Source organism: Suricata suricatta, chromosome 1 (genome assembly GCF_006229205.1).
Source record: "Suricata suricatta isolate VVHF042 chromosome 1, meerkat_22Aug2017_6uvM2_HiC, whole genome shotgun sequence".
Lineage (NCBI taxonomy): Eukaryota > Metazoa > Chordata > Mammalia > Carnivora > Herpestidae > Suricata > Suricata suricatta.
This window is the reverse complement of record NC_043700.1, coordinates 182867908-182881443: the sequence shown is the minus strand read 5'-3', so window position 1 is coordinate 182881443 and position 13536 is coordinate 182867908. Positions and strand designations below refer to the sequence as shown.

At 50.1% G+C, this 13536-nt stretch overlaps 1 protein-coding gene across 1 annotated transcript in view; it reads right to left on the bottom strand.

Moving 5' to 3' along the window:
* The window catches only part of PROM1 (prominin 1), a 113639-nt gene extending 101419 nt beyond the window's left edge, over positions 1-12220 (bottom strand). Inside the window, exons 1-2 of the mRNA XM_029948490.1 lie at positions 12142-12220; positions 5380-5831 (exon numbers count right to left, since the gene is read on the bottom strand). Of these exons, the coding sequence (XP_029804350.1) occupies positions 5380-5602 (223 nt within the window). The 5' untranslated portion in view covers positions 5603-5831; positions 12142-12220. The remainder of the gene's footprint in view (positions 1-5379; positions 5832-12141) is intronic.
* Positions 12221-13536: the final 1316 nt, after the last annotated feature.

Sequence of the window (13536 nt, the reverse complement as noted above, 5' to 3'; positions counted from 1 at the left end):
CATCCTCTTTCCTGGGAAGAACCTCCCTACCTGTGATGCCATGGGGACATTGATGGCTCACAGCACCAGGCCCACAAGCTGTGACACTGGCCATTGTTATTCCGTGGGTCCATGGTTGGTGACTGGCCCCGGCAGGACTGGAATTGGGGCTTGGGACTTAAAGAGAAGAATTCCCAACCGTTCTCCAGGAAGTTGGCCTGAAATCTACGATGCTGGCATCCCGGTTCTCTGCCACGAGTAGGGCAGGAGTGGAGGAACCCAGAGAGAGGGGGTTGGGAAGGCAGAAGTGTGAAGTGGCTGCATGCAGAGAGGAGCCAAGGTGGGAGGCAAGGAGGCCCCCCGTGAGGCTTAGTCCCCTGTGCCTGGGTGCCACGAAGTCCCCTGGAGTCCTGGTGATACTCTTTTTTGATTCCCTCAACTAACAGGTTTCTGTTACTGGAATGGAGGGAACTCCCACATACTAGGACAAGCTGCCCAGATCTCAGATGCACTCTTCCCTCCTCCGGTGCCTCCTTCTCACCCAGCTCCAATCAGGCACCCACCAAATCCCAGGCTCAAAGCAGATTAGCACAGAATGCAGTTAGATACAGGTCAACGAGCGGAGTCTCATTTAAAAATACACCAAAACAGAGCAGAGTGTAATTTTAGAGACTTTCTATAAAAATAAAAGCAGAGGATTTTTTTTCACCACTTGTTCCAATAGAATAGCTCTGATCTGGGTCATGAGTTATGCCAAATTCATCACAGACACATGAAATTGAAAAGTCACTGTTCAGCATCCACGCCAGATGATCTGCAACACACACTTTTAATGCACAAAAAAATGACCATTTTTTTATAGTGACCTGCAGACATGTTTAAAGCACTGTGGTAAGCTAAAAGGGAAATAAATTACCCACAAGGTATGCTGTGGAACAGAGGAGAAATAACTACTCCCGGAGACGGGGGTTTCTCAACCCGCCGTAGGCTGCGTGTGTACCTTGAACATGTCCTCTCCTTCTGACTTAAGCTTTCCAATCTCTAAAGGGCTGGGGGCACAAGAAATAGAAATAGGACCACCGTTTACCACCATCATCTACCTCCCAAAGTTGTTGGGAGAGTCAAATGAGCTAACACCTAACAAAGAACCAAAAACAGATGTAAGTGCTTTTGTGGAGGCGTAAAGACCACTCAGCAGACTAGCACTGCATCCGAGCCCTGCCTTCTAGATAGACCCGGTTCTGCTACTGAGGGGCTTTGCCAGGAGACACAGCCCACTGAACTTCAAAAGTAATGGAACTGATTCTTACAAGGGAGCTCCATGGAGAATATTCCTGATGGAGCAGCAGCAAGGTCATTTTACTGATCCCTCCTGGAGATACCTTCTTCCTACGTCCCTTTTCGACATCAATCTTGGCATTAAATTTGATCAGTTCTTCCTCTCAAATAATATTAATAGCAGCTACACTGATGGAGGATTTTTATCTATGCCTTTAGCCACGATTTTAAACATAGGCTTTACATACAGCCTCACAGATAAAAGCTACCAAGCACAGTATGATTCTAGTCATATTGCATCTATGACAATAGAGGTTCTGAACATTAACTTGGTCAAGATCACTCGGTAGATAGGATTTAAGCCAAAATCCTCTGAAATGAAATCCATGAAATGGATCCTGCCTCCGTTTCCCCCATTACCTTTGTCTTACACTAAGTTAGTTCATTATTACCTCCCTCTGGACCACTGCAGAGCCCTCTATCTCCCTCTTACCTCTCCTACGAGCTGCTATCAGATTCTTTTCCCAAAACTCAATTCCCCTTCCACCTGGCCCACAACATTCAGCAGGCGTACCACAGAAAACAGGGGCTCTCAATAAATGCTTACCGAATGAGTGAAACCTTTGCTCGTGTAGCTTTAGCTTCCTTCTCTCTACGAAACTCTCCAGCCTGACGTCAGGATCCTCCAGCTCTGGCTCTTCGACCTTAGCAGACTTATTCCATGCATACCCACCTCATGGGTCCACCATGAGGCACTATCTCCTCCACTGCCTGGGCGGGCTGTTCTCCCTTCTTAGAACACGCTTCCCTTAACTCCCCCTGGTCATCCTGTCAACGACACCCTTTCTAAGTTGAATGAATGAAAAGTGACTCCTCCCAAATGCAAGCTGCTACTCTCTCCTTAGTGAGTCTAAGCCCAGGACTCAGAATCCGTCTTGAAGCTTCAGACCAGGACAGGCATTTATGAAGTACCCACACCAGGTTTTGGGCATATTCCGCTGTGGTGTATAGTAGTTACCTGTCTTCCTGGTCTGCCCAGGAAGTTAGGTAGGCCTGTGTCTCAAGTCCCAGCTAAACAAGCCCTTTCCATCTTGTATTTATAAGGCTACAACATAGGCTTTGCTTTAGAGAATTACAAATGCAAAATATGGTATCCTGTTTGGCTCGGACACAGGATGTAAAATGGAAAACTCCCCAGACCAATGGCATGAAAAAAGGGAACGCAGGCTTGAAGGTCCTCCCTTTCTCTCCCACTTCTGCACTGGACCCCAATTCTGCATCTAAATCACTCTACTCTTGGGTGCCTGAGTGGCTCAATGGGTTAAGCATCCAACTTTGACTCAGAGCATGATCTCACGGTTTGTGAGTTCAAGCCTCACGTCAGGCTCTGTGCAGTAGCTCAGAGCCTAGAGCCTGCTTCAGATTCTGTGTCTCCCTCTCTCTCTGACCCTCCCTTGTGCATGCTCTCTCTCTCAAAAATAAGTAAATGTTAAAATTTTTTTTTTAATAAATCACTCTACTCTTCCAAATGAAAGAGTATATCCAGAGGATAATTTTTTCTGCAAGGATGTTACTTTGTAGAAGACCTGTCCTTAAGTCATCTGTTTTGGTTAATGCCTTATATTAATTAAGCTACTACATAGGATTCCATTTTTTTCTCTCTCTTTTTCTCTCTCCCATTGCTGTTGTTTTGTATCTTGAATTATGAAGACATCTGCCTATGATCTAGTGCTCATGCAATGTACTGGCCTGGCAGGAAAAAAACATGTCTCATATTTGTCCTTTATGTGACAAAGCAACTAAAGGGCACTTCGAGAGCATTATGAAATCTAATAGCTAGATGAAAAGATTTAAATAATGGGGTGGTAGAAAACACCAACACTCTATGATGTCATCTGTGAAATTCAATACACTATTCTTTAAGCAACCTAATGAGTTGGGTGGTGGTGTTTTTGTTTTTGTTTTGTTTTGTTTGTTTTTTTGTTTTGTTTTGTTTTGTTTTGTGTTTGAAAGGGGCACTGCTGATCTGCTCTGATCGCCTGTTGAGACTTTAGGGAATTTCTTCTTTCACAGTAGTAAGTATTGATGAAGGTCAAGGGACAAGCCAGGCTAACACCGTCAGATTACAGCAGGATTTAAACTCTTCAGACGCCTCCTTCCAGACTAATAATGATGCTGGGGTTCAAAACCTTAGAACGCATTGAAAGCAAAATGCCTTTTGACCTGAGTAATCGAGTGAAGACTTTAAAAAATATGGTTGTCTCTTATAAACTAAGTATGAGGAAGCCTTCCTATGAAATCTAGAGGGAACAAAATAAAGCAACATATGGAAAGAGATTATAGGATTAACTAATTACATGATATGTGTTAATAACACACGGATGCTTCACAATCTTTTTGAAGATGTAATTATAAATTCATGTGAAACAACTGAATTCTATTCCTTTTGCATAAAAAACAAAGAAGCTAAGACTAAAAAAGCTAGTAGGTATTTGTTTATTCAATAATATTTACACCAACTCTACAAATAAAAGGTATCTACTAAGAATAGTGAATTTGTATCCAACATTAATAAATAAATTATTTTCTACTTCTGTCCTTTGGAGATAGAGATTTAGTCTCTTAAGCAGGGGCATAAATACTAAGTAATAGTCATTCAGGATTCTCTTCAATGACAATAGGGTCCAGAGTGATTTGTTTTATTGAATTAAAATTTAACCTAGCAAAAAAAAATAAGAAGTATACTTCAAACTGTTTTAGTTACTTAATCTCAGACAAATGCAAAACAATTTCTTTTTTATTTAAAAAATGTTTAATGTTTGTATTTATCTTTGGGGGAGACAGAGAGAGACAGAGAATCCAGAGCAGGATCCAAGCTGTGAGCTATCAGTGCAGAGCCCGACATGGGGCTGGAACTTGTGAACTGTGAGATTATGACCTGACCCAAAGTTGGACACTTTACTGACTGAGCCACCCAGGTGCCCCAATGCAAAACAATTTCAATATAAATGTGTCTTAATGAAAATTGATGAACTGCCCATAATATAAACAAGTGTTAAAGTTCACTGAATACATTCTCTTTCCCTCTTTCCTTCTCTCCATCTCTCTGTCTCTCTTCTCTATCTCTCTTTCACACACACACACACACACACACACACACGCGCGCATGCACACACACACACACACACACACACACATACATAATCCTCTTACAAACAACAGCTGACCAGCTAAGGGCAGTGATAATGATTACTAAAAACTTTATAATTTGTACATTGTAGTAATCAATAATAGTGTTCAAATCTTCTTAGTTTAAAAAAAGCCTAGAAGAGATCTAATACTAAGCCAATAAATATTTAGACTTCCAAACCCTAGCAGCACATACTCCCCACAGACCATCTAAATTTTCATAATCTCTTTCCTGAAAACACACCTGCACTTATCTGAGTACAGAGTAGGGCAAACACAGCAGTCCTCACGGAAAGTAAGGCACCATGCCATAAGGTTCCAACAAGAGGCCATCCCCTCCTTCCTCACACTTAACTTAAAGTCCTGGAACTCAAGCAAACAACAGTTGCTCAGGTAAACACACTGGGTCAGGCCTGTCTTTGTCATGAGCAATGTGAAATTGCACTTTGCGGTGGGTGGAGGAGAGGTCAATTTGTAAGTGTTGGTCTAGCCACCAGAGGTAACTATTAACTTAGTTGATGTCAAAGATTTTGCATTTTTACCTTCAATTTTACCTTTGGTTTGCACTTGAGAGTAAGTCATTGCTCTAACCAGGAAAAAAAAAAAAAAGAGGAAGGGAAGAAAGATCAAGAATTGGAAAACCAACTTAGCAACATATTTTGATTTCATTTCTTATAATCACATTCCTGGCAGTCTATTTAACCTGGTGCAGGCTTTCTTGACTTCTGTCTCAATACTTTCTGCTTCAGTGCAGTCCAATCACTTTGAATCTCATGCTTTAAAATGCTGAGTATAATACATATTTACTATCTCGTTATTAACAAACACTATCGTTACTAACAAACACTATCGTTATTAACAAATACTATCGTGTGTACACACGGCAGCGTGCTTGGGCACAAGCCCTCTTGATTCCACGCAATGGGCACTTACCTTCGGGGAAATCATTGGGCTGCACCACATGCAGGAAGACGTGCACGATTTGAAAGAGACCGCCAATGGGCCCAGCTTTGTAGGAGTCTTTGGTCTCATAGTCCGTGGCAGGCAATTCAAATTCCAGAACCTCAGTACCCTTTGTGGATGACTGTGACCCCATGGAGAGGGTATTCCCGCAGAGCTCCAGTAGCAGCAGCAGGAAGCCAAGGAGCAGGGCCATCACTAGCAAGGTCCCCTACGCATGAGGTAGAGCTGGTGGCCTCCTGTCTCAGAGGTTCTGGAAACCTTGGGTGAGACAGGAATCTGAGTTCCTGCTCCTGCGCGGGAAAGGCGCAGAGAGCCCAGGGTGTACCGAGTCCTCCCCTTCCTGGCCGGGCTGGCATGCAGTGAACCACGTCCAGGGGCCTGCTGTGGGTGTGGGTCCGACTCCGTGGCTCAGTGCACCATTCCTGGTGAAAGAGAAGGGCAGCAGTGACTTGGCACGTAGTCTGCCAGCCCCAGGAGCTTCCCTGCAAAGCTTGAGAGCCAACACTCTGCCTAATCCGCTGTGTGGGAGGCAGAGCTTGCTTAGAGCGGCTGGGGCAAGAAAGCCAGAAGGTCCCTCCCCAGGGGCCAGACGCAGAACGCAGACCTTTATGGGTTCCAGAAACACCGTATGGTGTAGACAAGGCTTAGAAACCGACACTTACTGAACACTTACTATGTTCTGGACAATGTTCTACATGCTGTGCTGTTTGGACCCCATTTACAGATGAGGAAACAACCACAGAGAGGACTTCCCAGGGACTTGCCCAAGGTCATGGCTGTTTTAATGCGGGGGCCACAATTCAAAACCAGGACTCTGTCCAAGCTCTCAGCAAGACCCCAGGACACCCTAGGGACAGGGTCCTCTGTCTCACGTTCCCAGCAGGGGCCCAGAGACCTCCTGCCATAGACTGCATTTCTCCAAGCTGGTGTTACTCTCCATACCTCTGGATATTTATCTTATCTGCCTTCTATTCTACTCACCTTGTTTCAGGCATCCCTTTCTCCACCTCACCCTCAACCCAAACTAGAAGGCTTCAAGGACAGGAACCAAACTACAGCCAGGGAACACTGGAATCTATCTTTCTAACATGTTCACCGGGTAATCCTGATGGACACCTCTGTCCCCAAGTCACTACCTGGCAGTTGGGGGTCCCATGATGAGACACAGGGCACCCACCCCAAGGGTGGGCGGGCGAAGTAAACAAGAACATTAGAAGCAGCTACCAAGCCAGCATCTGGTGAGGGCGAGACCTAGAAGGTCTCCAAAGTAGACCCTGTCCTCTTCTATGTCTGTCCCTAACACTTGCAGGACAGGGCACACAGTCAGGGCTCAGTAAGTGCTGCACAATATGAAACTAAGTAAGTCAAAATGATGGCGTTACTGGTGCCTCTGCAAGGAACTAGGTGCATCAGAACAGAAACTACCAGAAGACCTGGGATGCTGCGCCCGTACTCTCTGTCCTGGGGTAAGGAACACCCTGACTGTATACCATTTTGGACATTAGATACATGCTTAGTGACTTTCGGAGTAAGGACAGTGCTCCTGAAATACTGTGAGAGGGCAGAAGAGCGGTCCAGTGACATGTCGCACCAGGGGCCGGAGGGTCCACTGCCTGCATTCCGCCAAGTCAAAGAAAGCTCCAGACAAAAGGTGGGATTTCAGGAGGTATCTGAGTGAAAATGTTAATTCGTATTTAATCCTCTGGATGTTGCCTAAGTCTGGTCCCACTCCAGCTGCTTCTGCACAGAGCTCCTGATGGAATGACCCTGAACTCTATCAAATCTCAGGCTGCTCTGAGCCCCTCTGGCTCCCAGCGCCAACCGAATTAACCCTTTATGGGCTTCCGGAGCCCACGCTCCATCGCACCCATGGCTACCACCAGGACCCTGGTGACTTTCCACTGTCCCTGCCAGGCCTGGCTGCTGCAGACGCCCCGTCCTTGGCTCTGCGGGTTCTAGCCTTTCCCTGGTCCTGACTGGAAGCCACCAACGTGCACACTCAAACACGGCCCTGCTGGGGGCCATCTTCCCATCGTTTCCAGGGAGGACAAATGAGAAAGAAACAAAGCAAGCCGGCCTCTGCAGGCCTCTGTGGGCGGGTCTCCGGGGCTGCTCCGGGCAGGAGACGGGGGCGAGGGGAGACTGTGCGTGTTATTTCGGCTGGCTGTGCACACGCACTAACACCACACGCGACACACACACTAGCACACACCACACAAACCATACATACATACACACACACCACACATTCACAAACCAGCACATACCACACATACACACATCACACACACACACCATACACACTGGCACATAACACACATACACACGTCACAAACTAGCATACATCATACACACTAACACACACCACAGTACACACAACAGCACGCATCACACACACTATACACACTAGCACGTGTCACACACTAGCACGCACCACACACATTAACACATACCATACATACATACTATGCATACAGACACACCACACACATACCACACACAGACATGTACAGCACATATGTACACCACACACATACATTACACAAAAACATACATATAACACACACTGACACACAGATACATCCCACACTGATACACTACACATATACACACCGCGCATACACGTACCACACACACTAACACACTCCACACAGACACAAAACTTACATGCACCAGCACACAGTCATCTTATCTTGTTTGCTGCCGGCAGACGGTCAGGGAGCACAGCAGCTGGAAGGATTAGAGGCTCAGCTGCTAAGAAAGGCTGACTTCCTGCCTCACCAGGGATGGACAGAAGCGCAGCAGGAGAGACGGAGGCCCGGGGGAGGGCTGGGAAGAAACGGTTTCGGACTTCCTCGTGAAAAAGCAGGGGAGGCGAATCCCACATGAAATGCGGCCCCACGCACTGCTGCGAGGCTGCAAGCGCCCAGCAAGCCAGCCAGGACCTGCGGCTGCACGTCCAGATTTCTTCACCCCTTGCTCCAGCGTGTCACGCTGTCCCTCTCACGTGTGAGGTAAGTGTGAAGGAAATACTAAAATCTCACTACTTAGGAAACACTAGATGATTAATAAAAGTTGAGCTGAATGTCCTCACCTGTTAAACTCACGGGGCAGCCAGAGCACCTCAGGGCAGCTCCTAACTGCCCCCCAAACCAAGGCCAGCCCTCCAGCTCCCAGAGCAGCATTCCCATAAAATGGGGTATTATTTAAAATGCTAATTATCAGACCTAATTGGGAGGGATGGGGCCCATTGATCTGCACTTCTGACACCTTTTCTGGTGACTGATTCTCAACACAACTGTAGTTTGTGAACCCACACTGTTCCAGAGTGCTCCCTCACCTGGCTAACTCCTGCCACTTTGCAAAGACGCCTTCCCCAAATGTCCTTCTTGTATGGCACTCAGCTGACCCATCCCAGCTGCTGTGTGGGGTCCCTGGTTCGCTCATCTCTGCACCCCTGTACCGTGGCAGGCACACAGGAGGCACTCAGTAAGGAGTGCTGAAATCCAATGGTGAGGGGTAGAGGGAGAACTGACATGAAACAGTCATTTTTACTTATTTCAAAATTGTATCAAATGTTTATTAGCAGTCCCGTAGCCCCTGGAAGGGAGGTGCCGGACTGTTTGTCGCTATTCCCACAATACAGACAGCAGACTGTCTCTCTGTTGGATTTACCCATGGCAGAGAACTGGTCTACCATCCTGGGGCCATGCCTTCTCGTGGCCCTCAACTCTGCAAGCCTTGGAAACTGTTCCCTCGGGGGCCATCTCCTCACACGGGCACTAGACCAATCAAGAAGTTGATCTCACCATTTTTCCGATTTATGGGGTGCAGACTCCTGGCGTCCATTCCAAATACACTGAGTTCACACTGGAAAGACAGCCCAAGAATGCAAATTTTGAGCAAATATCTCACATGATTGTGAGCTCGGAGCCCAGGGAATGGCACGTCCACAAAGACTGTTCGAAAAGCAGATACGGTGACCATCCGCCTTCATTTCTCCTCCTTTTCATGAAGCTTCTTTCTTTCAAAAGGAGCTTTGTAGTGGGTATTGGTCATCTGGGATTTGGGGAAGGGAGAAGACCTGCTCAATTTCTGAGCCCACCTTTGTGAGTCCTGTGGGCAGCACCCCCGGGTTTCATGGTGAGGTCAGCTGAGGTGCCCATATTGTGCCCTGGGGGGTTGCCGCAGCCTCACCAAGTAGATGCTTACTCCTGGGCACGTGCGGGGAGCCCACACTGACTGACGCAGGGGCAGTTTCCAATTGATTCTAGCAAGGACACACAGTGTCAGCAGCCTTATCCAGAGCCTTGCGGTGGCAGCCAGCCGTGACCACACACTAATCAGGGGTCCTGCTGTAGGTCCCGCATGAACTCCTGAGCCCGGCTAGCCAGCTTCCTTGTCTCTTCTCTAAGCCACCAGTCCTCAGTCCTGTTTCTGCTAAAATTATCCAGAGTGGGCTTTTATCACTTGTAACCATGCATCCTGCCCCTTAACAAATCTCCGGTAGCCCTGGGTCCCCTGCAAAACTTTTTTCCTTCATATTTGAAATGATACCAATAAAATAATATTTGGTTTAAAGTCTTACTATTTAGATACATCTGTCCTTTGATACCCCTGTTTGCTTCATGGTACTGCAACACACAGAAGTTTCCAGTGCGGAAATCATAAGGAAGTTCATGTAAAAAAACATTACAGGGCATATTAAGAAAGCAAAATGAAACTAAAGGTCATTGCTGAAGGAACAGGCCCCAACTGAGACAGGGCAGGAGTCTCTAGTCCCGCTCAGTAACCCTGTGGTGGGAGTTGCTGATATTCTCAGTGCTTTCATTGGCTCGACTGTAAAGTGGGGTTTTGAGTAGTGTTTGAGTAGTGTTGGAGGGTTTGAGTAGTGTTGGAGGTACAGCCCCAGGCACACAGCTGCTAGCCAATAAAGGGTTCCTACTGCCATTGCCAGGATCAGTCGCCCAAACTCCATCGTGGCCCTGGGCTCACCCTGATTGACAGGACAGCTCTGAGGAAGTTCACAAAGAGAAAGTCTTTGAGTCACAAAAAAGGCTCAATTTCATAAGGTTCAACCTAACGTACAAAAGCAGATGTTTGAGTCTCCCGTGGGGCGTTCCAGGACCCCAATCATTCACCTGCGTGTCCTCACAAAGGTCAGCCTGCCCACAGGCAGCCTGGAAAACCTCTCTGGAGAGGGGAGCCTGGGCGGGAGAAGGGTCAGCAGGCACCTGGGGCAACATGCCTGGGGCTACAGGCTCAACCTGTTGCTGCAGGAAGCCTGGGGCGCCGGTTTCCCCCAGTCTTGCGGTCCAACCCACCGTCAGGCCGGTCCCCCTCGGGCCCCCTCCGGCCCTCTCCCGCTCCACGGCAGGAGGCTCTCCCGGGCTTCGGGACACAAAAGAACGGGCTGCAGGGCTGACGCGGGAAGCCAGGAGACTCGAGGAATCCGCCGCCGCTTGGGGGAGGGGGTTGCCGGAGTAACTTGGCCGTTGGAGCGCGTCGGCGTGGGTTCCCCGCCGCCGCCCCGGGGAGGCTGCCTCGGGGTCGCCGGGGAGGAAGCGGACGGGAGCCGCGTGCCACCCCATCGGGTCTTGTCCTTCTCGGCGCGGGCTTTTGGGGAGCCTGACCTCGGGCCCCCGCCTCTCCCGCACCTCGAAGCTTCTTCCTCTGTCCACGCTTCCCTTTGTTGTCCCAGCCGGCGGCGTACTGGCGAGGTGCACCCGGGGCACGGAGCACCCAGTTCGGCTCCGGGCAAACGCCTAGCTGGGTGCCCAAGGGGACAGGGGGCTGCGTCAAGCCAGGGGTGCGTGTGCTCTCCCATGGATGCGGGGAGACGGCCTCCCATTGCTCCCCCAGGATCCCCCTCCTGCTCCGGTCCACTGCACCGCGTACTCCATTTGGAAAACCAGAGGGAGGTGACCCCTTCCCATCCCCGGCAGGGAAGGCTCCGTGCCCCGAGACCTCCGGGCCACCGCCAGCACTCCACTCGCTGCAGAACACTTCCCCATACCCCTGACGAGCCTCCCCTCGGTCCTCCGCCCTCTCCGAGAGCGAACCCACGGCCTCGGGGGTCCGGGTCCTGCTGGCTTGTGCCCTGGAACCTGGCGAGCCACCGCCGCCGGCTCCCCTCCAGTGGATAGAGAGAAGACCCGCCACGCAGCTACCCTGCAGCCGCAAAGTTTGCGCGCGTCCGCCCTCCGCCCGGAACTCCCGTTGGCCCCGGCACCCGAACCACCTCGCCCATTTTGCAGCCCCTTGGCTTCCCGGCTGCTCTCTGGGCGCTCCCACTACCTGCCGCTGGGCCGACGGGAGGAGAGGGGCGCAGAGCGAGCCCCTCCGTTCCCGATTTCCTGCCCCCAGCGTTCTGGAAGGGGGTGCGCTTGGGCCCCCGCCGCCTCGGCAGACGCCTCCCGGGCTGGGCATGAGGACGCCGCCACTCACCGTGCGCAGGGTCCAGCTCCCGTTTCGGCCCCAGCGCCGCCCGCCCTCCCCCTGCAGCGAGGCTCGCCCCACTCCCGCTCATGAATGATTTATGAGCCGCTGGGGGGACCACCAGGACGGCTTCCGGAGAGGCTGCCCGGCTGCCCCGCGCGCGGGTCGGTCCCCGGGACGCGGCGGACCGGGAAGGGCGCCGGCCTGGGACCTGTTGCAGCCTCCCCCCTGCTCCCTGGCGGAGACTCGCGAATGGAGCCTCGGGAACGGTAGCGCTGTCTGGTGCATACTCACCCCGGGCGGGAGAGCTGAGCATGCGGCCAGGTTCCCGGTCTGGGACAGCTCACTAAGCCTGGGGTTCGGGACCGGGTCGGCAGGGACGCCCCGAGGCACCCACCCGGCCCAGGACTGCGTGCATTTCCTGAGGCGGGAGCCCGGCTCACCGCGCACGCCCTTCTCACGGTCCCCACGCCTCCTTCACCTAGGCAGAACCCCTCCTTGGAATGCGGCCATCCTGCTGGAAACTCCTCCTCCCTCCGACAACCCTCGGCAGACCCCCGCCCCCGCCCCAAGCTTTAGATCTTCTATTGCTGACTCCCGACAGACTACTTTTCTAATTTACCCAAACAAAAGCAAACCCAGATCGTTTGGTTCTTTAGTCTGTACCGATCACAAAAGCCTGGAAACCCCGCCTAAAGCTGTCCTTGCTCTCGAGTATATATCCAGGAATCTGCTGTTCCACGAGGCAGGATGTAATTACTCTTCAAACGCCAGGAGAATCCCCAGACATCCCCTCTTCACCGCGCTGCCGAGCTCAGCGGGTGGAAACCTGGCCTCAGTCCTCACTCCCTCCCTTACCTGCTCTCACCCAGGGCACCTCACGCCTCACTCACCACTCCCTGTCTCGAACTGAGAATACCCTCTGGTAGGAAAGGTAAGATTTGCGGAAGAAAAGCACCTTCAGGATGGTGTCTAGAACACAGTAGGCGTTTAATGTTTGTGATATGGACGGATGGAAGAATGGACAGGAACATTTCCTCCTTAGCTCTCACGTACCGCAGAATCTATCAGAAAACCGGTGCTGGAAGGAGCATTGTTTGTTTGATTTCAACTTTAAATTGATCTTGAATCTGCATCTTTCTAGGACAAATGCTAGTTGAAGAAATTTCCGAAAATGACACTGCAGACATGGTCAGTTTAGGCGGTAGTTTAAGTCTTCTAATCAGGCCTGAGGTTTCCTCTCTGAAGCCCCTCCTGGGGGGGGGGGGGCGCTCTGCCTCAACACCTCCAGAGCCCCCCCCCAGGGCTGGGCCCAGAGGGGAGTCTCCCTTCCTGACAGCAGCCAGTTCTGACCTGCCTAAAATGTCCACCCTGTCCCTTTTTATCTCTGTGACTTTGGCAGCTTAATCCTTCAAGCCTCAGTTTCCTTGTCTGCAAAATAAAGAAAATCATGCCTCGCAGGGCTCACGTTTATTCCTAGTAATAATAGTAAAAATAACAACGACAACAGTAGTAGACGTGCGGGCTAACACTTAACGGATGTTCCCTCTGAAGGAGGAACTATGCCAGGTGCTTTAAGTGCAGTATTTTGTATAATCTTAGCAACAAAGACAGCATATTATCTCCATCTTAAAGATAAGACTAAACCCAGGTTCAGTAATTTGCCACAGAGGTACTAATCAAAGCACT